Here is a 24,187-nt window from a genome sequence, read left to right as displayed (position 1 = left end):
AGGAAGTATGATTTTGCTGTGTGTCTGTGGCTACTTTTCCCAAAAGCTGGAAATGACCTCAAGAGGGCACTTTTTTGCTTTGGTAATAACTACTACATAGGAATTTTCTGTTGAGTACAGAAAATGCTTTCATAGCTTTTGGTGACAGTGCAGATTCTGCCTGCTTGTTTAGAAGCCAGCTAATGGCTTTGCCTTCTTTAATTTTCTAATTATTGGAGGTGAGGTGTTAGATGTCATAAGACTACTGCCTGTAACTTTTGTTTACTTCTGTCCCTGCACTATGAAAACTAAGCCTCATATTAGTTGCACTGTTGTTCTGTCATTTGCATGGTGCAGCTTCTATCTTTGGAGTAGCAGTGTTTTGCGCTTGAGTGCTAAAGGTGATGGGGAGTAAGCTGAGTGAGTGTTTCAGTGCTCTGTATTAATAGAGTTCTTGACTTAGTCATACCAGGTACTGAAATGCTTTGTTTAGGGATTGCTCTGGGGAGGCAGAGCACATGCAGAGCAGTTTACTGATCACAGGTACACTTCCTGTGGGAAACCAATGGGATAACTCATATCAGTAATTGTTTCATTTGCATTCCTTTGAATTGTTATGAATTGTTTTAACTAATCACATTAATAAGTTCCATGGAATAAAAAAAAACAGCCAATCACAACTAACTTCTTCAATATCAAAAGATGAATTCAGCAAACATAAAACTTCCAACAGTGTTTCTATGTAAACAAAAATGTCAAGAATTATAGCGTAAGAGTTCTTGACGCTCTCTGGGTTTAACAGACAAGTAAGAAGTCATTTCCAGACTATGCAGAAAAATGTATTTGGAATTCATAATTTTGAAATGTTAATTACATTTCTCAATGCATTGTTTTGTGTTTGGTCAGTTTGGTGTATTAAATCTCTTGTGCTGAAAAGAAACAACCAGAAAAGTTCAAATCTTTTTTTTTCTTCTAAATTCAGAGGTAAAAATCCTGCATTTCCTAAAAAGTAGTGTATGACAAATACATGATAATAAATAGTCTTTAAACACAAGCCTGGGAAACCAGAATTTATGTTGTTCCATGTCAAAGCATCATTAGCAGTTAGGTGTATTTAGTTATTGTACATTATTTTGTTGAAGTAAATAACAGCCATAAATAATTCACGTGTCTTGTGTATACTCACCAAAGTTAAAGAGATATGAGCACGAAGTTACAGTATATTTAAATCTCTTTACAGTCACTTAACACAGTGTTTAACAGAAATCTTCAGGTAAAAGTGCATTATTTTAATATAATACACATAAAAAAACACTCTGCCTTCATTTTCTATAGAGGCAGCTAGCTAAAATTACCTTTTGTTTAAAAAGGGGAGGGTGAAGACATGTTGGTTTACAACATACAGTCAAAGAGAACTTCTGCATCCACCTATCAAGAATCTGCAGGTGTGAAAATGTGGGAAGATGAGAATCTTCCTATAGCTGACAGGCATCTTTCCATCCAATCTGCACAACATCCCACTTAGGATCTCCAGATTCTCGATGTTCATCCGGCACCATTGCCTGGATTAAGCATCTGTAGCATGAGAAACAATTGCTGACTGCTTTGGTCCACAGCAGGTTCCTTCAAAGGCACTGCAGAAGGATTCAAGTGATGTCAACTTGAGGTTTGAACAAAGAAATAGAAGAACAAATACAGTAGAGGGAATGTAACTGGGATCTTTACGTAACTTAACTTTGTTTTTCTTGCTTTGATGATTTAAGAGGTTTAGAGTAGCCTAGAAATAAAGTATCAAATTTGTCCTATTGTATTTGAAATTTTTTGTACATTAAGAATTCTGTAAGTTGAATTGTGTTAATTTAACGATTTTACAGTAGTATGACACCGCATGCCAAGTAGTGCCTTAATAATTAGATGTATGTGGAAAGAGAAATGTAAGCCTATATTGGCCATATGTGAGATGGGATTATTACACTGAAAAAGATTTCACTGACAGTGAGCTACACCACCTCTGGTGGTATCTCAGGGCTGATCTTGCCGCACCCATGCACACCACTGTATAAGGCTTTTGTAGCTCTTTCTGTCAGTCCCTTGCACTGCACCATGGTTTAACCAACTCTTACTCTGTAAGAGTTTGAAATGATTGCTTAGGGTTAGACTCTGTATCTCATACCTGAATAGACAGTACTGTAGGCAGTGCTGACTGTTACTCCATAAGGTCACTGAAAGCTAAACTGCAGGCAGATCTTTCATCCTTGTTCTGTGGACTGTCTGGCAGGACCTGCAGAGGTGATGATATGAATCCCCGGTACTGCTTACTTGACTTGGTTAACTTCTTGAGTTCACTGGCAAAGGAAATGCCTTTTCTTTTGTCATCTCGTGCTGCCTGTGAAAAAATAACCAAAAAAATCATAGAAACAGTTTAATCTCCCTTCTCAAATTCGGTGTTTTCACAGCCAACATCTATTCTTCTGATTGTTCTGAATAAATTAATTGAAAATCAGGTGTTGCCAAAGATATATTTAGCAGACTGGGTATAACCTAATATAAAAGTCTCTGCTTATGACACAGCTCCTGTGGAGCAGTGGCATCTGCTGGAAGGGAGAACACAACTCCTCCCAGCAGGCTTGTACTTTATTCCAGAAGTGTTCCAAGTTCTGCCCCTTTGCATAGGCCAGCGTTGCTATGACGGGGAGCATATCATGTGCAGCCAGAAAGCTGGTAGCTAAAGAGAAAGGTTGTCACAGGACTTGGCAGGCTGTGAGGGAATTGTGTTGCTGGATGTAACTAATGCAAGGGAGATGCTGTAGTCTCTTCTTCCACTCATCCTCATGCCAGTTATGTCTCCCGCTCATCGGAAATAGGTTCCCATTAAGCTGATCATACATCATCTGTAAAATCTGCTGCAAAGAACTTAACCTTTTACCTGAACCTGTTCTTTGAGTTTAAGAATAAATTTTCCTGCGCCCTTCCACTTGCTTTGGGCCTGAAACACACACTCTTGATCAGAGAGAATCCTTTGAGATGGTTTAGATGTCACGGACTTTTTGTTTGCTGGCTCTTTCGTCACCTCTTCCAAGAGCACATAATCACTTGGGTTTGGATTGCTCAAAATGCTGTAGGAGTATTTTGCTTTGCAAAGAGTCTGTTTAAAAGTAAAAAGAAGACAAAAAGAAGGCGTTCCTTCAGATGCAGGTTACTTAAACTGATTCTTCAGCTAGTCCTGAGAACAAACCCCATCTTATCTTGTATGAAACCAGCCTCCACCCTACATGTTACAGAGCTACTGAATGAAAACAAGCTGCTTACCTGCTGTATGACGTCCTGAGCTGTGCTGAAGCGGGGAGCTTTGATGACAGTGCGTGGTTGCTCCGGGGAGACATCGTGTACCTGAACAAAGAAACTGTCATCCTCAGAGCTTATGGCTGCATCTTCCTTTGCTTCTTGAAGGGCATTTCTCTCGTTTAAATTCTATAGCAAAATAGAGGAGAGACAAATTGATTTACTTCAGAGGGGTAAGTAATAGCTGGTGGTCACAGGCTTTTATGACATGGCAGTTGGAAGCGGTGCTGTTGCCCCAGCTCCATTTCATTAGGCACAAGTCTATGGAAGTTTTGACAAGCCACTGTTGCTAAAATACCTGTGTTTCCAAAATCACTGTCTGAAACACTTGTCAGAGTAGGCAAGGAATGGAGACATGTATAGTACCACATTATTCACTTAAATCCTTTATTTCCTTATGTACATACAGAATTATGTTCTGTCATGTAATGGTGGCAATAAGGTGGGAGATGGTGTAAAGTGTCCTTTTTTCTCCTTGTCCCCACACTAAAGCCAAAAGAATTTAGAGAGCAAGAAGTCTGAGTGAACATTTTCCTGTGGAGCCAGAGGAAGGCTACTGCTTCTCTATCCTTTTTCAGGCTCTGTGGCTACTGCAGACTTTAGATAGAGTTCTTCCCAACATCTTCTCTCAGTGCCTTTCTCTCCATCTCCTTCTAACAAAGCTTGAATTCATAAACTCTATCACACCCCGCAAGTCACCCACTCCTTGTTTTTAATCCATGTAAATTTGCAGCCTCATTTCCATCTCCAAGACCTACAGATAATACCTTGAGGTACTGGACAAAACTACAGCATCGTTTTAACATGCACTGACATACTTTAACCCATGTTTTCTGAAAGAGTGGGGTTTGACCATGGCCCATTTGTGGTCATATATACTTCCAAAGAAAATGCTGCCAGTCATTTGAATTAGGCTACTGTTTCCACAAGCAAACTTCTACCTAGTTAATTTTTGCTTTGGATATTAGGAGTAGAGGAAAACAAAATACAGATTTGTATAATACAGTGATAGTCAAATTGAAGCATTAAAAAAACCCAATCAAAATACTAAGTTAAAAATACATTTTTTAACTTGAGAGGATCCCAGAGGACCTCTGTCACTTCTGTACTTAAACCTTGTGCACATAACCATTTTTGTGTATATGACTAAGCACACATTATGCTGAGCTGACCAAAGGAAGTGCCTCTGAAAATTAGATCAGTAAATGCCTTTCTCCTACTTTTTTATTTCTTTCTCACAAGCCAGTTTTCAAGCCATGGATGTAGAGTTTAAACTGAAGTAATCATTCCATCTTCCTGCCTTAAAACAGAAGAAATCACCTAGTTCATTATTTTAAGCTCCTGTTGCTAATAACCCTTTGAGGTTTTTAGACTTCTTTAATATTAAAATACTATCTGATTTTTCTGAACAGAGAAGCTGATGACATCTACAGTGACTGACAACTGTAGGCCAGAGTGCTGTTATCTGTGATGCTGTGTTATTAAATATTATCTTTCTTTTCATTAATTTCCTACAATGTAAAACTCTAGATTTGCAGTAAGTTAGAACTGCCAGACAAAGCAGTAGTCTAGTGTCATTGAACTGTTGACTAAACACCACACAGCTGATACTAGCGCTGAGTGAGGCCAAATTAGTGTACACACAGGTGCATGACATCTAGTTGTGCTCGCTCAAGAGTTATGTTTGTTTTCAAATGATGTACACAGCATTCACATTAGTCACCAAGCAGTGAAACAAGTACTGTGTTCTTTTGTTTTCTGGTCCTAGCAGCTATTTTTATCTACTTTTGTAAATAATAATCTATCCAAACCAGACTTACTTCCTCTCGGGTTTTAAAGATAATCCTTCCAACATATCCTTCTTCTGGGAACCAACTGTTCAAAAGCTGCACTAGTCCTTCTTCAGGCCCAATCACCCTCTGGAATGGTGGTTTTTTGCATTCACTCTTTTCTTTAGATATAAAGCTTTTCTCCTCCATCAGAAAATAGTCTGCAGCACATGACTCGGTGCCTTTTGTGGTAGCCAAGAGCTAGGACAGACCACAATAAATACACAGCAATTAGAATGTTAATTATAAATACTGCATTATTAGTAGTTATAATTGAGTAAAGAACCTTTAAGAATCAGTAACTATGCTGATAGTGCAGGCAAGATTTCTGATGTGCTATTTATTATTCAGACACTTTACTCAGGGCAATGTACTGTTCTCTTAACCTGGCCAAGCAGTTCAGCTATTCCAGACAAGGCAGTACCATTTAAGCTTACTTCTGTCCTCTTTGGCTGCCCAGACAATTTATTCGTAATCCCAGGACACTACAGTCTTTTCCCACTGCTAGAATAACAATCCCTGTTGAATTAACTGCTTTTCTACTCATGAACTTAGCCCTCTAACTTCTACTCTGTACTCCTACAGTGCTCAAGTTTGACGAATTATGCAGGAATGTTTGTCCTTGGTGTATGAGCAGCCCACTGCTTCCATCACTTGGGAAGGCTGCTTTTCTCATCTGCATGCACATAAAGGGGGATATATTCTAAGAGTATGAACCCATTCTCTGATGCCAAGATTGAGAAAATTTCACTGATGGTATTCTGTCTTTGCAATATAATTAATTCTGCAGTAATGCATTTCTAAAATGCCTCTTTGTTGTGACAAATGAACTGCATGTGAGAAATGCAGGGAGATAATGTGTCCAAAAGGCTGTTTGTTAGTGTGGATTCTTGCAATTAAGAGTCTGCCATTCAGTGGCAGCTTACCTGGTGGAGAAGCTGTGCAGCCGTGGTTCCCCCACTTATGTTAAAAACTGTGAAAGGCTCTGGTCCTGGAATTCCATGAATTGTCACTTTGTAAGTCATGGCAGCTTTCCTTTCTCCCATGCTAAAGAGCTGTCCAGACAACATTCAACAGCTTAGTGAATGGTTTTACACAGGTGTGTTATTTTTGGTTGCTTAAAAGCAACCACTCAAGTGGCAAGGACCTTGACAGAGCAAAGCTATCCAGCTAATACATGACTCTCACATTACAGATCAAAGCATAAAAAAAACCCCACACCCAAGAACTCAACCCCTCAAAATATTCCACACCATCCTACTCTTAAGGTGAAGAGAAAAAAAAAAGCAAGTTTTCCAGTGAGACTACCTAAACTGACAGTCGCTGAAGGGTAGACTTCCATCACTCATTATCCATTCTAGCTAACGCTCAGACTACTTGAATTCGGTCTATGAAGTACCAGAGGAATTACCAGCATTGTTTTACCCTCCAAACCATTTGTGTACTTCCTTTCTGCCTAGTAATTCCCCAAGACACATGTCTGGAATGTTTTCACTGCTGGAGGGTAACACCTGCTGCACATACAGTAGCTTAGGTTTTATCTACCAATCTAGGAATTGCAAAATGATAACATGCATGCTTAAGGTTAATAAAACACATGTAACCCAGGTAAACTAACATTAAAAGCTGTTAAAAAATAAACAAACACATCAGTACTTGCATATTTGGTATATATACATTATACATACATCTGTACCTCCATACATGTACATATAAAGAGAGAGAAGTGCACATAGACACACAGAGGTAAATACGTATGCATTTATGGAAATACAGACTCCATCTTTTCCTGCAATAGGATTCAATTTTACTCTCATTTTCCTATTGTTGGTAATTTGCATCTTCCTTTTCAAAGCATTGCTTATGGATTCATGCATAAGGGAAGCCACGAGGCAGCTCTGAACCTTACTGCTCAACCACACTCCTTCTCCAGCACAGGAGTTCTGCTGCTATACCGAAATACATCAGAAGTCAGACTTTGTTAAGATTTACCACACTTTCAGCCAGGTGAGATAACTACTCCCGCCGAGGCCCAAAAGAATTAGGCATTTAAGGTACTCCTGAAATATTTGTGGGTTTAGGGACTAACATCTTCAAGCAATCCAGTTTTAGAAGTCATACATACAAGAATATATGGCATTCACAAAAAGCAATTACCACTGATGCAGGCAGGGTGTTTCCAGAGGGACTTTCTTCCATTCTCCGACTATTTATGAACAAACTAGAAATTTCTAATGCTTCATTGTGCAGGTTATGGAGCTGGACATGTCTATAACCTAAGAAGAAAAAACTCTTCTGTAAGTACTTTGTGACATCCTAGGATACAACTCTCATAAATGAAAAAGTCAGATTTCATACATATATGTAGTTACAACTTCGTGCACCCAGCGAATTCAAAGCGCTGTCATTACACTGCATTCACTCTTTGTGCAACAGCGTAACCTAAATGCTGTGAATTGCTGAGTGGCCCACAGAATCATAGAATGGTTTGGGTTGGAAGGCACCTCCCCAGGTCAACTAGTCCAACTCCCCTGCAGGGAGCAGGGACATCCTCCATGAGATCAAGTTGCCCAGAAACCTGCTGATCCTGATCCTGAATAGCTTCAAGGATGGGGCCTCAACCACCTCCCTGGGCAACCTGTTCCAGTGTTCCACTGCCCTCGTGATAAAGAACTTCCTTCTCCTGATGTCCAAACTAAATCTACTGTTCTCTAATTTCAAACCATTGTCCCTTGTCCTATCAGTACAAGCTTTTGTAAACAGTCCCTTCCCAGCCTTCAGGTACTGGAAGGCTGCTATGAATGTCTCCCTGGAGCCTGCCTGTTTTGCTGCAATATTCAATATGAAATAGATAAATATTAGAGCATGAATGAAGCAAGAACAAATTCTCACTGGGAAAACACACCTGTGGCCAGATCTCCTCATATGCTAAGGCTGTTGCATGGAATTACAGTAGCACAAAGTGCATAAAGAGGTATTTTTTTTTACTGTTCTGAGCCATATGGAAAGTCCCTACCCTGGATGTCACAGAATCTGTGATGCTTCCTTATTTCTCTCTCACCTTTTCTCACCCTTTCTTCACTTCTACATCTACAGCTGCAAGCAGTGAAATTCTCACCTGCAGAGTGATTACAAATTACAGCAGGTCCTTGGGCAGAGTGAAACATTCCACACATCCTAAGGGAGCAGCAAGTCTCAAGGTGAATGCAACCTCATGCCACAGCTCAAGGTAGCACCAGCTGTGTACAAGATATCCCCCTCTCTGCAACAGCACAGGATCTGACTTAAAAGTCACTGAGGCAGCCTCCAGCTCTTAGGGCATTTATTAGATCAGCATCACACTGCCAGGGTAAAGTACATTGTCTGATACTTGCTTCCCATTTCCTCTAGATAAATGGAACCAGCTGATTAAAAATATCCCTCTGGCAGGAACCAGTCCAGGAACCTGCGGGACCATCTTGGCATGGAGTGTCACTGCAACCTGTACTGTACCTCTTTTTAGAGCTTTCAGGGGAATGATTCTCTGAGCCGTCACAGCTGAGCTGTTATTTTCAACAACTGCGAAGCGAAGGAAGACCAAATCCTCAAAGTGAACTCGGAAAAGAAACTGCTCGTTCCACATGGGGTTGAGGGTGTTGCGGTGGATGGGCTTTGTCCGGAAGTGGCAGCTGTCCAGAGGCATCCCCAGCACATCCAGTTCGATGCACGGACTGCCCATGCTGTTGCTGGGGCAGACATTCTGCCCAGACACGATCTGAAGCCGAGGATTACAGAGAGACACCAGTTAGCAGAGTACCTCTTTTAGTGGCACAGTTCTGAGCTAAACATTACTTAGCATGCTCCTAAGCAGAGTTTATTAACATTCTGGCCAAATTAGAATGCTCCTCTACTTTTGTAATTGCCAGGGCTGTAATGTCAGAATCAGAGATCTTTCATCCCCCCCTGCCCCTCCACGACACTGATACAGTATCTTTGCTCTGAGAAAAATACACATCATGACCATTCAAGTATCTGAAAGTTACTCCAGAGCCATTTAGCAGTAATCCAGTCAAAAAAGATCTGCTTTTCTTTTCCATTACTCCAGGGTGGTGGCAGTGATGGTAGTTTGAGGGGGTCTCAGGTTCCCTTAAGAAAACTACAGAGACCAAGACCTGTCCCAGGGATGGACCTGGTTGTCCCAGGATGTTGTAATGTTTTTACTCTATTCCATTTTCCAGTATCACAGCTTATAAGGCAGTGCTTGGTTGGTATCACTCACTTTCCCCTCTCTCCTCCCTTCAATCCTTTTCTCCGGGAAGAGTGCGCATCCCTTCTTATCTCATGGGCTGTGTGCGGGAGATGGCTTCTAGCTGGCAGCGACTTTTGAGCTGTGTCACGCAGCCTGCTGAGGCCCTGTAGGCCTAAGATGGGGGGGGGGGGGCCGTTATGGCCTACTCTTAGGCCTGCTGAGCGTGTAATGGGTGGAGGATTCTAGAAGGTCTGATAGACTTGGCTTAGCTTGTGGATTCATCCATTCTACCTGATTGCCTTTTGTATATATGCACTAGTAGATAGAATCTCCATTTAAACTTCCAATCAGTGTGCAGTATTTTCATTCTTACTCTCTAAAAGGAGTAAGAGTCACTTCTGTCCTCCAGTGCTGGGTAGCTCATGGCCTCAGAGTAGGACAGCTTGTTTTGGGGTACACAACACAAGAATCAGGTGTGCAATCACCATAGCTGGGAGAGTTTTAGTTGTTATGAACCTCACTTTTCTGGAATGCCCCCTGAAGGGGACCAGCTTCTCAGAACACATTTCTTTCCTTGGCCATACATCTTCATGTATTTCATTATATAACTTGTAAGAATGTATTTTTTAAGATACAGTACAGCTTTTCATAATGTTTTTTTTTGTGTAGCTTCTCAAGTGTTCACAAATGTGTAAAACATCCAGGCACATGCACGATTTTAAGCAGCTGTGTAGTCACAGGGAAAACGCTTTCAGGACTGGATTTCAGTGACTGCTATGAAGGAAACAGCAAAGCAACTACAGGTAGAAAGCAGCCAATAAAGTAAAATAAAGACAATTATTTGCTCCTTCCTCCTCCAACTTCTGTTGGTTATGTTGACCTTTGGAAGTACAAGGAACAATTAGAAGTTTAATCATTTCATACAAAAGTACGACTGTAATGCTGCTCAAAGACTACTGAACATTGTCTACTTCCATCTGTTTGGCTGTATGAAATTGCCTTTTCATGTACTTACTGTTAAAGAATATATAGCTGGCTCCTTATTATCAAGATCTCTTTCTAAGGGGCAGAACTGCTGGTACATGGAACAGCTTTTATCCCACAGAACAGGAGGTTTCAAAACATATCCACAGCCGCCGTTAGCCTCAAACATGGCTGCGTTAAGTTGCAGAGGAAGATCTGTGAAGTAAGGCAGGCAAAACTGACAAACAGCAATGGGACAATGAAAAACATTGTAACATGGAAGACAACAATGTGTTTTAAGTAGGTGCCTCTTTTTGGTTTAGTTGTACCAATTCATTATTGGTTTTCAGATAGTGACAATTTTTGCATCCAATCAGTCCAATTCCTTTTCCCCCGCTCTTTCCATTGTCTTTATCCAACTGTAGGGTTTGCCTACACCTATTCACTGAGTGGCTTCTAAGTATTTGCCCTGAGCTGCAGAATGAAAAAGCACTGACTATATAGCTTTGTAGATGACCTAATGGAACCCCCATCAAAGAGGTGTGGGAACACAAGAGAAGATAGAACACGGCTCCAGAATGTTTTGGGCAATGTTAAACCAGTATCCAAGGCAGCGATTCTAAGTAATAGTTCAGTACCTGTTACTAGAAAGGGAAAACAGCTACTTGAACTGGAGAACAAAGAACAATTTCAACAATTAAACAGAAACAAAATGGAAGCTGCTGCTGTACGAGCACTTCTGTGCTATCAGGAGATAGCCTGCACTGGCATAAAGCTCCTGAACTCTGGGATCACTACTCCCAAGCACTAGATTGTCATAGTATGACACTGCTTGTGCTGAGATCCACAGACAGGTACATCCCTACATGATTGTAGGTCAAAGCAAACATCAAACACAGATTCACAGTTTAAGGACTTATTTCACATCAGTGTATTAAAACATGCCTTTGTGTACCCATACCATCTGTTTGGTAGTTCAGGGCCACGAGTTGTATGCCATGGAGCCAGAAGATCAGTGGATGGGGATTTGAAGAATCAATGCGCGTGGCAGCGGGATAGGTCCTCAGGAGCTGGCAGGTGGTGTGCTGGATCAGCTTCTGAGAGTACCGCCTGCACAGCCGCTTGGCAGCGTTCTCATTCAGGGAGGAGATATGATAGCACTTGGGCGTCCTTATGATAGCACTGAGAGAAGCTGGAGAGTTGTAAGGAGTGCAGGGATCTTCCCACGTCTGGCGCATCGCATCAAAAGGGCCTGGAAAATAAACAGTACCTTCAAGTTACAGCTTGCGGCAGCTTGAGGCTTATTGGAACTTTCCAATAAGAGAAATCAGTACTTTCCTGAAAGTTCAATGCAGAATCTGAATGAGCAGGGCATTGGATGTGAAAGAATAATAATGGTAAAGTCTGTATGGTTCATTGGTTTGCTAATTGGTGCAAAAAGACAAAGTATCACCAATTTCATTCTCCTGCTTTGGGGCGCTGGTTCTGTCGTGGTTCCTTTGCTGCTTTCTGACTCATCCACTAACATTTTCCAGACAACACATGAACCTTGATGGCTGTTTTCTGTCTGGGGAGGGAGAGGGTGGCATTGGCCCCTTCCGTGCTTTGTTCAGGGAGGAAGATTGGATTTCTGTATTATTTATCAATGGTATATGACTGTAAATACATGTAAATATATTTTGTATATATGCTTGTAAACATAGCTTTGCTGTAAATATAGCTTCATCTTTCTTCCAAGTCACCTGAGCTGGTCTGGTAAATTTTAATTTGAGGGGTGATTTCCTAAACCCACCACACAGCAGCAGATCCAGAGACCCTGAAAATCCATTGTTTTCTAGTGAAGCATGTGTTCATACCTTGGTTGTTGTAGAAAATGACACTATTCAATGTAAGTGTTGCATTCATTCTTATACAGTAAGGACACTCCACGTCTAGAGGACATATAACATTGAAGGATTGAAATGGTAGTGTGATTAGATGTGCTAACAGCTGCTTTCATAAATAAATACTCGGTTGTCATCTGCCTCAATAAAATAAAGGAATACAATTCTGTTCTTCTCATTTACACGTTTTACAGGAGCAAAGGAAGCAAGTTTGAAACCCATCTGCTCAATCTTCAAACAATCTACAGAGGCTGTAAGAGACAGAGGACAAAGCCAGCAGAATACTTTAGAATCGAGTGCTAGATGTTTTCATTTTTAGGACACTGGCCTCTAGAAGGGAATGTAACCTCTCTGCTGCAGCAGTGCCCTTGACCTGAAATAAATGTGATGTTCCTTGAGCCATAAAATGAGCACAGGAAAAGCTACAGCTGTAACTTTCTGTTCATGCACCTGAAAGGCAGGGCATCTGGGTGTCATCCCTGCTTCAGAACCTTTTCTGTACTCTCTTTGTATTTCTTTACATCTGCTCATTTGCAGAAGTACAATTTTCAGGTTCACAGACTGAATTACTTGCAGAGTGTAAATACCTCCAAGGCCGTATTGCATGATTACAAGTTTGGAGATAGCTGAAGTTCAGGGAACTCAGTCTTACTTCAGGCACTAAAAATCCTGGTCTGGATCTACTCCAACAACTCTGCCTCCATTCATAGCTTTTAAAACACAGACTTTAAGATACATAATTTAAAATGTACATTAGTTTTGAATACTTTATGAATTGAAGTCTTAATCTTCCTGACCAAATTATCCTCTTTTAACATTCCAGAGTCAACATTCCAGTTATAGCGGTGTTACTGTGATACAGAAAACCATCTGACATGTTGTAAGCTATTTGATAATCTTCAACAACTTGGTCTGGAGCAATTGCTGGATTACAGAGTCATTCCACGTGACTGGTGAAAAAAGATGCTAACTTTACCTTTTCCAGATGCTTTGGCAAGAGTAGCTGACTCCCCAGGGCTCAGCCTGCCAGGATTGTTGCCAAAAATGGACTTCCTGCTTTTTCTCTCTTTTCCTCTGCTAGAGCCAGATGGGTTTAGAGTTGACAAGCCTGTTCCCATAAATGTAAAATAAATGAGCCAAAAAACATGACCAAGAGGGCACGACATTTTCCATCATATTTTATATTATTTTTGAAGGCATGAATACTCCTGCTATACAGTTCACAGGGCAAGCACTGTATTTTGATCTGTAACTTAATTTTAACCTTTACATAAATACATGCCTTTATATATGTATACACTAGGAATGTTTTTACATGTTGTGTATATAAAAACGTACATGAAGCAATACAATATACAGTTATCTTTCTGTGATACACCTTTTACCCATTTTACTGTTTGGCTTGAGAAAGGTAGTGACACTGTTGCAAGCTACCAAATCATCCTCATTAATCCTAAAAAAATCTGCAGTAGCAGTCCCAATATATCAATCCTAAGAATAATATCCTGGAGCCCACCTAGGATAGGATATCTACATAATTGCAATAAAATTAGCCTAGAGAAGAGGAGGCTCAGGGGTGACCTCATTGCTGTCTACAACTACCTGAAGGGACATTGGAGCCAGGTGGAGGTTGGTCTCTTCTCCCAGGCAACCACCAATAGAACAAGGGGACACAGTCTCAAGTTGTGCTGGGGGAAGTATAGGCTGGATGTTAGGAGGAAGTTCTTGCCAGAGAGAGTGATTGGCATTGGAATGGGCTGCCCAGGGAGGTGGTGGAGGCACCGTCCCTGGAGGTGTTCAAGAGAAGCCTGGATGAGGCACTTAGTGCCATGGTCTAGTTGACTGGATAGGGCTGGGTGCTAGGTTGGACTGGATGATCTTGGAGGTCTCTTCCAACCTGGTTGATTCTATGATTCTATGATTCTAAATGCAAGAACATGAGTCAAAGATACAAGGTAAAGGGAAAAGCCCAAATTAAACAGTTGAACAGTTTAACAATTGTCAACAAGAGTTGACAACAGTCAAGTTGTTTCCAGAGTTTTCCTCTTCTGTTTAAAATCTATATTTCAACAATAGGAAATATGGTAGGTGCATAAAATCCATTAAATATTTAATGGTAAATATATACTAGCAGTGGAGTTGGAAAGCTCTGCTATAGCTATTATTGAGATATATGCAATCTAGCAAAGTAATCATTAAAATCATGACCTAAATCCCTGTGAAGTAAAAAGACTTAATCCCCTTTAAGGTCAGTGTCTTTCTGTTGACTTGGAAAGAGTACAGGCAACACAGAATTAAAGTCAGAGCATGATAGTTATTCTAACACGCACAACAAGGAGGTCTGGGATTCTCTGAGACCTGAGATGTACTTGTGATATAAAATGTAACAAAGCAATTACACTGGGACATCAGAAAAAAGGGCCCTCACGAACTCACTTCAATTTACACTTGCTTAATGATAGTTCAGTATTTAATATCAATATTGCAACTACAGATGTAAATCAGAAGATACATTGGAGTTTCTTCTATAGCTCTCCACAGCTGTAAATTTTCAGCTGCCAGTCTTTACAGGATGCCTGTAGGTACCTAGTAAAATTATGCTGACAATTTCAATGGAACTGCTTGGGTTAGTAAAATTCAGGACGTGCTTTCATATCCTTTCAGTGTTGGAGATGTACTGTGTCTTTGAGCCAAAACATAAACACACACCACAGGAGATGGCAGAAGGTGAGAGCAGGGAATATGAACTAACTAGAAAAGTGAGTTGTGCACTGTATATTTCCAGCACTACTTAATCCTAGTTTTCAATGGATCAAATGGATTTGGCAATCAAGACACAGGTTTCAGAACCCTGTTGTGGAAACAACATCTAATGAACCAGATTAATCTCACAAATCACCAGAATGTGCAATGCAAAACACCAGAGTTACATGAACCCAATGTGATGGTGACAGGGTAGGCTGAAGCTGGGAGCTTTCTTTCAGTCCTTCCCATAGCCATGATTTCCACACAGCACACTTCCTCCCAGAATTAAGCTCCATTTTTCACTCTGGTGTAAACTTGACTCCAAAATACAGCACCACTTATTCACAGAATCATAGATTTATAAAACAATGGAAGTTGGCAAGGACCTGAAAGCCACCTGGTCCCATTATCTGGTCAAAGCAAGACCAGCTTAGATCCCACCATGTTGTTTATTTCCCTACAATCCCTGTGCTATATTCTTTGAGTTACAGAATTCAGTGCCCATCTTGAGTTAAACAAACCACTTTACCGCTTTCAAATTTTTAACCCAGAGTATGGTGAACTGCCCTGCCTGTCTCGCTCTAACCATGCAAGAGTAACAGGTTAAACTGCAACTGCAACCACCTCATCATGTGTCTCAGATGAACAGACAGTCTGTGAGTTTGCAGGCTCTGAAAAAGAATTTACAGTACTTTTGCAGGTAGGGTGTGCTTTTTCATTTTCACCTTAATTTCTTGAAGAATGATACCATAGGGGCAGAGACAGAGATGGTGAATGAATTTCACGCTGGTTAGCTCTGGTGACTCCCTGTTCTCTGTAACTAATCATGCACATCCTGGTTTTATGTACTCAGATTTCTCTACTCATCATGTAAGGATCCTCAGCAACAAGGCAAGGAGCCATGTGCCAGTGGGTTATAGCAGTACTGTGCTCAGTTTTGCTTCACTGCCCTCATCTCGGGTGACCCCAAAAAAACAGATCTTCACCCTCTGAGAAAATGGTATGATGACACCAAACAAACTGAAACTGAAGTTAAGAAAGGACTGTAAGGCTCAAAAGCCACTGAAATGCCAAGGAGCTATGGTGGATTCCTTGTTACCAGAGATTTTATAAACAAGAAGTGTTATTTTCTCCACATGATAAATTCTGTTTTTACCAGGGAGCACTTGGGGAAGTCTGTGTTACTCAGTAACACCAGGGTAAGCGCACATAATGGTCCTTGCCTTTTTCTACAGTCACAAATCAGTGATGAACATTCAGAGACATGGACAACTATAAACACTGAGTAGAAATATATGAAGACAGGAGAAATAAAATATTTACACTATTGATCAACCATAAAATCTGCCTCCCTATTTTGAAAACTCCTGCATTTTCTGAGTTGGTTAAGAGCCCAGTTAATAGAGCTACACCGTAAGTCTACCAGTCTGGATCTTGTTATTAATGGGCAATACTGGAATACAGCAGTGCACCACGCCTGTGCCTCCAGCTGAGCAGTGGAATTTAATCGGTAACATAGTGGCCATGGAAGTCTTGCACAGGAGGCAGCATTTGTCCCAAAGGAGACAACGTTTGTTGCAAAACCACTTTCAACAGCTGCATGCGTTCATCTATGACAGAACTAATGTTCTTAATTTTTCTATTCATGTCTCCCTTAAAGCTAGAGGAGGAAGCTCAGCAACGAAAACAGGTTTTTCTTTTATAACTAAAACAGCATAAAAGCAACAAAATACTTTAAAGTTTTCTTAGAACTTCGGAACTTCTTTGTTTTGAGATGCCTGGAAGAACTTAAAATATCTCTGTTTAATCTTGAATATAGTTCTTCAAAAAAAAAGAGATTATTTGAAAGATATCTCCTTGTAGATTTCGTTTAAAAGCCTACTGGAATTGAATTTTTGGAAGTCATTATTTTTACAAGTGACACCTACTATTCTTAAAGTTACAGAAGATTATAAAAGAATGTTTCTCTATTTTTCAGCATGTTTATCTTGCCTATTTGATACTATTTCATATTTGGTTAGCTTCTCTAATCTGATTATAGTTCTGTTTGTGTAAGATTACGATTTGGCAAAACTGCTTACTCTTCCACAGAGAACCATTCTATTTAAAAGCAGGGCTTTCTTTCAAAGCATTAAATACATCAATAAACAACACACTCTCAATTTTAAAGTATTTATGTACACAATATAAGCCAAAACTTACTCAATGTCATGTTTCAGTACTGAACAAGTAACTACCAGTGATCTCCTCTTTAGTTGGTTTAGCTGCTCCCTCTCCTTTTCCTCTGCAAACATTATTCTTCCTACTGTACAAAGGAAGACCCCCCCCTTTTTCCATAACACCTCCCACAAAGAGTGTGTCTGAGTGTTCTGTGAGCTGTCCTCATCCACCCCCATTAAAATGATGCTCCTCTGCTATCCACTGGGGAAAGAACCAAAGACAGAGCTACAGGCAAATGTGAAATGCACAAGACTGGGATCACAAAGAGACGTGACAAGCTCTTCCTGCAAGGTTTTAAGAACATTTTCCTTCCTAAGTCAGTCTGTCCTTACATGGAAACTCGGATCTCCTAAGATAAAGCTTTCTGTCATCTGTCATTTGGCAGTGAGGCAGTTGTCTAAGTTGCGAAGACTGGCAAATCTCATTTCTGTAAACACTTTAATGTAATAACATGTCTCCACATAATGTATGAATACTACTCCTCAGCCAGGAGCTATTACTGTGTAGACTACCAAATCATCAAGAAAAAGACTCCTTAACTACTTCAATTTGAAAATGCTGTACTAACCTATTCAAAACATAAACACAACATCTCCAAGGATTAGAAAGCTTAAAGCAATAAAACAGGGCAGTGTACTTACCGGGGAACTTTACAGCTTGACAGTAAATGACAAGATCTGATAGCTCTGGGGCTATTTGTCTGCTTTCCTTCTTGTTCTGGGGAAGATAGAACTCTTCACCCAGCTCCATGTCGTAAACCTAAGTGACGATTCCAAGAACATGTAACAACAAAATGAAAGTACTCTTGCATATCTTACTTATGTCCTTAAAATCCTCCTACATGATTTGCTTATTTCACCTAACAGATCTATGTCTGCAGGTTTGTGCATCAATATCCATTACTAACACTGTGGTAGTGTGCAAAGATCTCAGAGTCAGTTCTACAAATACTTGGACAAAACACCATCCAGAATTGTAGGTCAGAAGAAAGGACAACTCACTAAACAGCAACACACTGTTTTACTTGTCAGATGATTTAACACAAGGTAATGTGTCTGATACCACAGTGTGGTATTTTATTTACATACACAAAAATGCTGAAAATTCAGATACATATTTATTTCCATTGCTGTTAATGGAAATCAGATCTCTAAATAAACCTCTGGATCTAACTTCAATGAATTCTTTCACTGAGAGCAATGACAGTTAAATTTTTCAAGCAGCCTGCACATAGAGTAACCTCTGAGGGCTTGAGCATGATGAGCATTTGTGCTACTTATTCCATTTCCTATGGTGTGCCTCCACACTTTCTGCTAGTTGTCTGCATTAAAATGCATTTGCCATCTGATGTCTCAGTTACCTAAACTGCTCAAATGCTTTCTGAAGTTGGTTATATATCAACACGTGGCTGAGAAGAAAGGGGTAAAAAGTGGAACTACCTTTCCTTTGTTATTGTAAGTAGCACAATCAGCCTTCTTCATTCGTTTGGCAGTCTCTTCGTTGTATTCAAACTGCAGTTTATCACTTGATTTATTCTCAGGTCGGTCTTCAAGAATGTTATCTAAAAAATAAATGGGATTTTAATAATCATAAAGTCAATCAGTGTCAACTGGAAATTTAATTTGAATTAACAGTATTTGTGGAGAGTGAAAATCACTCGAATAACCGGATGCCAAAATAACACATTTACTGGCCAAAGCTTCTTCTTTTAGTAATGGCTTTGTACTTCAAAAATTTAATCCTTGGCTTTGGTTCATGTCCCACTTCTTTTAAAGCCCGTCCTTTTGTGCTCAGAGGATGCTTGAAACAAAATAATTTAACGACTTAAGCTTGCCACCTGAAAACATCTGATATTCCTGAACAACAAAAATGCTGCCAAAGTGCAAACCCAATCACATCAAACGTACACTGCTTTCTACAGCCAGTTTTAGCTCTCCTCTCCTTGCATCCACCACAAAGAAATTTTTTTACATCTACAGAAATTCCTCTTCAAAGCTACATATTTATCAGAGAATAATACATCTACTAGTTTGATCTTTCTGGATGGAAATACTGTAACTGTCACAAAAGAACAGTTTTGTTTCATTCCTGATACTCTGGATGCTTTGACCATATTCTTTTTATGCATAACCAGTGTCACACATGCAGACTTCTAACAGTTTCTGATCAGCTAACAATGCCACATGAAATATCTCATTGTATTTTTAATATGAAGTAATAACCACATGTTCACAATGTCACATTTAACAGGCTGGAGATGCAGTGCTGATGACATGCAGTTAAAATGCTCAACCAAATGGCCTTTACCTTCCTGGCTGTTAGGAGCAGGAGAAGCATTAAGGACATCAGCTATTGGGAAACAGAGTCAGAGAAGGAATAAGAGTAAAGGAAATGAAGATTTACAGCCAGAGAAAAGAAAATTGTCAGTTGTAAAACTATTAGACTTATGAAAATCTATTAGACTTATGATCAGTAAGGAAAATAACACTGAAAATCTCTTACAAAGTTTACAGACCATTATTTAGATTAGTTTTGCCAGAATAGTAACTTAATTAAAGATATCAAAGAACAACAATCACTGTAATAAAGCAGTAAAACATGTTGCAGATTTCTTCATATATATGGAAGGTGTGAGTGTTTCATGCTAGCTTGGGATTTCTCAAAACTTCTCTCAACTAAAGCATTGTTCAAAGGTCACTTACTGCAGTTAGCTTGCAATATATTGCAAGCAATATTCCTGCTCTGTTAACAAAGATCTGTGTTTTTCATAGCAATTTACATCTATAATATCTCCACCTTGTCCCCTACAAGGGATATTCTTAAGCAGCTGTTAGGCCAATCCCTAGCAAAGCACAACTGAAGGCAGCACTGATACTATCATAAATAATACAGCTAACCCACAAGCAGTGCCAGACCCTGAACTGCATTCATTAATTTTGTGACACTTTTTTTAAACACAGGAGCAAGCCATGTAAATAAGAAATCATCTGGAAAGCCTTGTGTTGCAGGGCATGCTTGAGCCTTACATCTTCTCTGGATGTGGTACCTAGAACTCAGACAGGTACCAATTAACTTAAGGATCAATGAATGAAATACTTTACCCAGGAGAACATGTCCAGATGAATCAGATCAATGCTTCATCTAGCTCAGCACTTTCTTTCTGGCAGTGGCAGCAGGAGATGCTGTTTAAAATCACCCAGCCACTGGTCATGGTCCACTTCCTTGGCACCACCCCAACAGCCAGAATTGCTGAATATTAGGGATGTTGGACTGTACATTTCTACCTATAACTTTCGCTTGCAAGCATGTCCACAAGCTTTTCCAATCCCTTTTTTTTTTTCAGTGTGCTGAGATTGTTTGCCTCTACAATATCCCATGGCAGCAAAGAAATATTTAACCCATTCCAGGCCACACTTTCACTTGTTTTACTGAGCACTTCCTAGATCTACTGTGTAGCAGTCCTGGACTCCCCTTCTTTTTCCTTCACTTAATGATTTACTAAACACAATTCAAATTCAATCCTCAATCCTCTTCCCTGCCAGCTGGTGAATTTCAGCCTTTATGGACTTCTACAAAGCCATCATCACATTCCCTTTAAATTTTTGTCTGCTTTTCTCTCAAATTTCCTTAACTTCACAATATCCAGACCACATATGGAGTACTGTGTCCAGTTCTGGGACAGGGATATACTAGAAAGTGTCCAACAGAGGGCTACAAGTATGATTAAGGGACATCTGTCTTAGGAGAAAAGGCTGAGAGACCTGGGGATGTTTAGCCTGGAAAAGAGAAAACTGGGAGAAGATCTTATTCATGTCTGTAAATATCTGAAGAGTGAGTGTAAAGAAAGGGTCAGTCTCTTTTTCAATAGTGCCTTGTGACAGGACAAGTGGCAATAGATACAAACTCGAACACAGAAAATTCCACCTCAACATGAGGATAAAGCTCTTTACTGTTAAGGGTGATGGAGTGCTGGAAGAGGCTGCCTAAGAGAGGGTGTTGAGTCTCCTTCTCTAGAGATATTCAAGACCTGCCTGGATGCATTCCTGTGTGACTTGCCCTAGGTAATCCTACTTTGGCAGGGAGATTGGATATGATGATTTCCAGAGGTCCTTTCCAGCCCCTGTTCTGTGACTCTGTGATCCTTCTCAAGATCTGGAAGCAGGAAGTGGACACAGAAATCAAGTTGTGGCACACAGAATTCTTACAAAGCAGCAAAATCACGGTTTGTTTTCAGCACTGTTCCTGACGATCTCCACCTTTTGGCTGTCACTACATAACAAGCTGAGGATTGCAGAGAACTTTCAATAATTCCATGATCTCCCAAATTGATAATTGTTGATCTTAGAATCATACAAGCAAGGTTTATTTTTTCCCCCAAATGTATTACTTTATGTTCACCTACACTGAAGTACACCTGTAATTATTTTGCTCCTTCGTCAGTTTTGTGACCCTTTTATGGTGTTTAACTCTGGTGCAGCATTTAAGCAACCAAAAATCACTTATGCCATCACTGCTCTCCTTGGGTAAATGCAGTGCGATCTACTTCAATATATTGTCTGAGAATTACCAATTAAAATAATGAGCAATCCATGTAAATGCATCCAGCTTGTTCAAGCCTCACAACAGTGTTTTGACAAATGTTCTTTTACAAAGCTTGAGAGGATTGTACAGGTTGTACAGTTCAAGAGAAACAGAGACATGCTGGAAAGAGTCCAGCAGAGAGCCACGAGGATGACTGGGGAACTTGAGTATCTCTCTTACGAAGAGAGACTGAGAAACCTGGAGTTGTTCAGTCTGAAGAAGAGAAGACTGAGAGGAGATCTTATCAATGTGGGGGGGTGGGTGTCAAGTGCATGGGGCCAATCTCTTTTCAGTGGTCAGCAGCAATAAGACAAGGAGCAACAGCTACAAATTGGAACATAGAAGGTCTCACCTGAACATGGGGAGAAATGTCTTTACAGTGAGGGTGATGGAGCACTGGAACAGGCTGCCCAGAGAGGTTGTGGAGTCTCCCTCTCTGGAGACTTTCAAAACCTGTTTGGATGCATTTCTGACTGAAGTACCCTAGGGGATCCTGCCTTGGCAGGGAGATTGGACTTGATGATCTGTGGAGGTCACTTCCAACCTCTATGAAGTTCTGTGATTCTGTGATCAATGTTTCTGACTCCAGTGTTGTGCTCTACCAGAATCTATCAGTCCCACAGGCAAGAGAAGCAAAAAAAGATGCATGACTTCAGCTCCACCACTTCACTGTGGCACATTATGTCCATCTGTAACTGAATGTCAGGCTGAACTGTGGAGCTAAGGAAGCAGTGGAAACTGCTAATAGCAGTATTATTTATCATCTCTGTCATTCTAAACATTATATCCAATCAATGAAACACTCATAAATGTGGATTTATGCTACACTGCCAGTTCCTGAAGGCTGGGATAGGTCAGACTTAATGTCAAACCCAAGTCCTTCCTCTACACAGTGAAATTACTTTCCCAGTATGACACTGTGCCAAAGTGCCACCAAGGACACAGAGCACATCTTCCTCTCACAACAGAAGACCAAACATCATTCTTGAACCTGAACTAGAATATTTACATGCCTTATTGGTACAATTCTATCAACAGCACTGTAATAAACAAATAAATCCATATTGTTACCATCAGAGAGAGATTCATAGTCATAGTCATACTCATCCTCTTCATCTTCTTCCTCTTCATTGGTAGGTGTTGGGTTGCCAGCACCATTGCTAGCCTGTGCTTGCATATGAGCCAGCTGGTGAGCCTAAAGAAACAGAATCACTTATTACACAATGGCTAAGTGTTTATAAAAAGCAAAAGAGGTTCCACCACTGTTTGCATCTTCATTTATTAATATGACAGCATAGGTATGCATATATATATATATTTATATGTACTGAGTATATCTAATGAGAAATCAAATTGCTAATATCAAACTAAAATATCAATTTAAGGCTTTGAATATAATTTGTATTGACAGAAAACCAGGCAATAAGATACTATCTTTAATTAATTATGAGAAAATGTCCATTTTGCACATTATTCAGAGTAAGATTGACATTTTCCAGTGCAAAGCATGCTGTTTTGGAAACAGTTTTACACTTCTTTCAAAGATGAAGAACATTCACATACTGGTACAATTGGTGTGATTCACTTGTTTTGATACAAGAATTTAATTCTAATTCAATTGTGTTTGCATTTTGGGTAAAGCAATTAATTTTCAAGGATTCAATCATTGTCTCTCAACAAAGATGAGCAGAAAATGTTAGTCTCAGTGTGAAACCTGATTTCTGTTTATCACATAGGGTGTATGGCACTAATTATAATATTATGAAATCCTGTAAAACTAAAACACAGTAAAATGTGTTCTGCCATATCCATACATTGCTGTATGTTTTGCCCACTTACTTGAAAGTGTTGCAATCCACTGTGACTCTTCCAAGCATGAATACATGTTAGATTTTTCTGCCGTGCATATTGAAATGGCAAAAATTTCAAACAAATTATTTCTAACAGAAGTTAGGTCTCACTTTGCTGTTAAGGGGAAACTTTACCTTTTGCTTTAATATATCTACTGGTGTTTGATGGGCTTTCAGCTTCTTGTTTTTAAGCAGGATTTTTCTTTTCAGTTGGCCAGGTGAAGGAAGCATGGGATCATCAGAAAAATCACTCTCAAATAAAAACTTTGTTACCAGCTTATCTCCAAAGACATTCTGAAATATAAAGATCACGTGATCAATTATGGAAAATGCCAAGGCATGTGCTTAAAATAATTGACCTCAATTTATGGCCTACCTTGAAAATTTCAGCCATTTTGCGTTGCTGTGGCAGTGAACAGTGGTTTTCTATTGATATGATAATGGGCATGTCTGAGGTGATAAATGCATTGCGATCAATAGCTTCAACTACCTCCTGTGAGAAAGAAAGGTCATTGAAAGACCATGTGATTGATTATTTTGCAGCATTAGCTGCTTTAACTTAACTCT

The 24,187-nt window shown here is 39.9% G+C and overlaps 1 protein-coding gene across 1 annotated transcript in view; it reads right to left on the bottom strand.

Annotated features, from left to right (window-relative positions):
* Window positions 1-796: 796 nt before the first annotated feature.
* PLCE1 (phospholipase C epsilon 1) overlaps window positions 797-24,187 on the bottom strand; it is a 165,381-nt gene continuing 141,990 nt past the window's right edge. Inside the window, exons 18-33 of the mRNA XM_064144713.1 lie at window positions 23,997-24,113; window positions 23,756-23,914; window positions 22,842-22,965; window positions 18,629-18,750; window positions 17,831-17,948; window positions 13,201-13,332; window positions 11,303-11,593; window positions 10,394-10,557; window positions 8,643-8,904; window positions 7,308-7,426; window positions 6,077-6,205; window positions 5,142-5,351; window positions 3,289-3,450; window positions 2,906-3,124; window positions 2,153-2,365; window positions 797-1,613 (exon numbers count right to left, since the gene is read on the bottom strand). Coding sequence (XP_064000783.1) covers window positions 2,186-2,365; window positions 2,906-3,124; window positions 3,289-3,450; window positions 5,142-5,351; window positions 6,077-6,205; window positions 7,308-7,426; window positions 8,643-8,904; window positions 10,394-10,557; window positions 11,303-11,593; window positions 13,201-13,332; window positions 17,831-17,948; window positions 18,629-18,750; window positions 22,842-22,965; window positions 23,756-23,914; window positions 23,997-24,113 — 2,508 coding nt within the window. The 3' untranslated portion in view covers window positions 797-1,613; window positions 2,153-2,185. The remainder of the gene's footprint in view (window positions 1,614-2,152; window positions 2,366-2,905; window positions 3,125-3,288; window positions 3,451-5,141; window positions 5,352-6,076; window positions 6,206-7,307; window positions 7,427-8,642; window positions 8,905-10,393; window positions 10,558-11,302; window positions 11,594-13,200; window positions 13,333-17,830; window positions 17,949-18,628; window positions 18,751-22,841; window positions 22,966-23,755; window positions 23,915-23,996; window positions 24,114-24,187) is intronic.

This window comes from Pogoniulus pusillus, chromosome 6, assembly GCF_015220805.1.
Source record: "Pogoniulus pusillus isolate bPogPus1 chromosome 6, bPogPus1.pri, whole genome shotgun sequence".
In the NCBI taxonomy this organism is placed as follows: Eukaryota; Metazoa; Chordata; class Aves; order Piciformes; family Lybiidae; genus Pogoniulus; species Pogoniulus pusillus.
This window is presented reverse-complemented; position numbering and strand designations above follow the sequence as displayed.